The sequence below is a fragment of the Octopus bimaculoides genome, chromosome 3, assembly GCF_001194135.2.
Source record: "Octopus bimaculoides isolate UCB-OBI-ISO-001 chromosome 3, ASM119413v2, whole genome shotgun sequence".
Taxonomy (NCBI): Eukaryota; Metazoa; Mollusca; class Cephalopoda; order Octopoda; family Octopodidae; genus Octopus; species Octopus bimaculoides.
In genome coordinates, this window is record NC_068983.1 from 99,005,302 (window position 1) to 99,008,982 (window position 3,681).

A 3,681-nucleotide genomic window follows, 5' to 3' on the forward strand; every position below is an offset into this window, starting at 1 on the left:
TCGGCCAATTTCGCGATTACTAGAATGAATCTAGATTTCGTTCATCAGCACAGTATTGTCCCAAAAATATATATAAATAAACAGAATTCTCACCTCACCAAAAATGAACACACTACGTATCCGACAGAGTAAAGGGAATGAAGTTTATCTGTATATATCTTCATCAAAGAAGTGGGAATACTTCCGGGTTGCTTCTGGGTACCCATGTGGAGACAGGAATAAAAATTCAACATTGAATATATTCCGTGTATATATTTGATAAATAAATTCAAAAAGGGATAAAACTCTTTTACAAGAATTTTATCAAGAAGCCAGTGTGTAAAAAAATTCATAAGGGAAATTTCTATTCCCAAGAATATAATTATTCGTTTATATTTATATAAAGGGCATTATTATAGAAAATAATAACGCCACACAGAAAATAATAATGCAACCTACCCAGGGAGGCAGGTTGCATGCTAATTACATGCATGTCCAATCAGATAATACAGGAAAGTGTCATATCTAATGATGGCATAGAAGTATTATCCTTAATGATTACAAGAGTAAAAGAAATATTTTAGAAAGAAGTGACTACAGAGGTATAAAACTGATGCACTAGATTATGAAAGTTACTGAAAAAGTTACAGCATAACTGCTTAGAAAAAAAATTAGTCCAGATGAGATGCAGTTTGGGTTTATGCTAGAATGGAGTACCACCGATACCCACCTTTGTCTTGAGAAGCTCTTCAACAGAGTTCCTTACACTGTAGTAGGGTGGTTGTTAAGAAAACTAGGGATAGAAAAATGGTTTATGATTGCCATACAAATATGGAGGTGCTTTCAATAAGAATTAGTTCAACAAGGAATTTAGGGTGCAGGATGGTATCCATCATACTTAATTCTTAATCATTTTCAGTTTGTTATAGTCCTTTCAGCCATAACAGAGGAATTTAAGACTGGTTATTCATGAGAACTCCTGTATGCTAATGACCTAGTTCTCATAGCTCATTTGGTCAAACATAAAAGAAAGGAACTTCCAAACTTAGAAATAAAACCTAGAATCAAGAAGTTTCAAAGAAAAACCTCCCAAAGATTAAAGTTGTATTTAACATGATACAGAAGTTTCAATTGACATTATTTAAAATAGAACAATAGAAATTAAATTCAAAAATAACTCCAAAAACAAACATTCCTGTAAATTTTTTTAATTCTTTTTGTTTTGGTCATACAGACATTTTATGAAAATCTTGAGTTACAAAAATGTTTGAGCAATTTTAACGCCCTCATTAAGGTTGAACTGAAGTAAATTACATTTTTCAACAGTTTTACATGGCAACAGTTAGTTTAAAGTTTAAAGAGAGCAAGTGATTTAACTACTCCCTATATTTGGAAGTCAATAATAGTAATCATAATTCCTTCCAACAGCACTAAATGATTTGATAGTGAGCAGGTTTTCACACAAAATACTGATTTATTTGACAGTCATTCAAATACAAGATACAGAAATGAGTTGTTATATGCATTATTACTCATCATTCTGGTAAAGGATAACAGTTTCATTTGTCAATATACTTCACCAGATCACTTTTGATGTGGTTTATATCAGCAATATGATGGATAATATGGAAGCCCTGAAGTCTTCATTTGATTTCTCTAACAATAAATGGCAGGATACAAAATAATATGGGAAAGAGCTTAATATTTTAACCCTTTGTTCCAATATTTCTGTTCAAATACTCTACCTTTATTTCAATTGATTTTGAAAGCAATGGAAGAATTTAGTAAACTAACTTTTTCATAATTAAGCTGGTGTCTGGAATATAAATGAACATGAAATTTTGATGTAAGGTTTAAATTTAGATCGTTTCAAAACAGGAAGTTTGTACCATAAGAAATAAGGGCAGTTTTTGGCAGGTTGGTATCAAAAGGGTTACATATTTTTTTAATCCACTAAATAAGACAAGAAAAAAATGATCGGAAGATGGCATTAACAATATGCAAAATGTCATCTCTGTTTTCTTTTACAGCAGTTCCAGGATTTTACTGAAGGGGAAAAAGACTTATGAGATTTTGATACTTTGAGGAATTAATGACTGATTTTCTGCAGCAGTTTACTAAATTATCAGCTATTTATTGTAAACCTTGTCGGTTATTCCTATAAAGCTAGTTCTATATTTTCAAATATATAGTTAATGTATTATCATGCACTGTTGCAGTTGTTTCAACAACCCAATGGAATATTATAGATATATTTAGTAAATATTAATATAAATATGTATATTTTTGCTTATGTCTCAAACACATTGGAAAAAAAATATTAAGCTTCCAAAGAGCTGAAGAGTTGGAATTGTTCAAAGTAAAAAAGAAGTATTTACCAAGAATATTCTCCAGAGAGAGAAATATTAAGAGTTATATATATTGATTTGTTTAGTTTGATTATGGAGACAAACATTGTAAACAAAAGTTTCCAAGTACAGCAACACAAGTTCAAAGATTGCAATTAAAGCAATAACACAGACGTAAAAAGAAAACACATGCACATGAGTTTTTATATATGTGTTGGTGTGTGTATGTATACATTTATAAACATATATACATACATATATTCATACACACACACATATATAAAGAATTTCTGTTTGATAAGTCATTCTTTATATACAGTGTAGTGACACATTGGAATGTAAGATTATTTAATATCTTGCTTTCTCTCTCTCTCTCACACACACACACACACAAACACACATCTATATACATAGATGACAAATTTTTATTATTAAATCATATATATAAATGTATATATACAGTATACTGACATGTTTGCAATGTAAAAATGTTCAAAATGTTTCACGCTTCAAATGTTATTTCAGTATGTGATGTGTAATGATATCTTCCTGTCGTGTATGTAAGGCCAATATTATAATCAACCAATGTATTGTTCAGACAAGTCACCATCAAACCGGGTTGTGAAATTATAATCTTTACACTGCATCCAATGTCATATGAAGCAGACAGAAAAATTTAAAATAATTCAATGATCACATTCTGCACTGAACTGCAATAATACAGGTTCGAGTGGCTATGGGTAACTTAGCCAATTCCTGGACTTTGGCTTGATACCAAATCAAGATGAAAGTGAATTGTCTCAGTAGCTGGTACTATTATCTTGATGATTCATCTAATTAAACAAACAAACAAACAAACAAATGGTTATCAATCAGCATTTTAGAAAGAGTTCAAATAAATAATCAATAATCATTGATAGAAATAAATTCATCAATCTTTTTATGGGTACAATACTGAAGCACAGCCAATATTATTATTTCAAATAATTATAGTTTTCAGAAAACATAATGAAAATAACTGTCCAATACATGAAATAACTCTCAAATGCTTCTTTTTTTGCTTGACACACTTATCAATAGACACACACACACACTTACACTTAAACTAGTAGGAAAAGTGCAAGATTTTTGCATTCCTCTTAATAAATTATTTAACTACAGGCATAGCTGAGTGGATACAAAGTTCCTTTTGTTACCATGTGGTCTCAGGTTCTATCCCATTTCTTGACACTGTGAGCAAGTGTTTTAAGTGTTTTCTACATTATTCTTGGACCAACCAATGCTTTGTGAATGGAAATGGTGGCTAGAAACTGTAAGTAAGTCTGAATATATATATATATATATGTATATATAT

The 3,681-nt window shown here is 30.3% G+C and overlaps 1 protein-coding gene across 2 annotated transcripts in view; it reads right to left on the reverse strand.

The window, feature by feature from the left end:
- Window positions 1–1,177: 1,177 nt before the first annotated feature.
- LOC106877405 (uncharacterized) overlaps window positions 1,178–3,681 on the reverse strand; it is a 91,057-nt gene continuing 88,553 nt past the window's right edge. For both annotated transcript variants that reach the window (XM_052966346.1, XM_052966345.1), the window contains one exon: window positions 1,178–3,160. In XM_052966346.1, coding sequence (XP_052822306.1) covers window positions 3,144–3,160 — 17 coding nt within the window. In that variant the 3' untranslated portion in view covers window positions 1,178–3,143. The remainder of the gene's footprint in view (window positions 3,161–3,681) is intronic.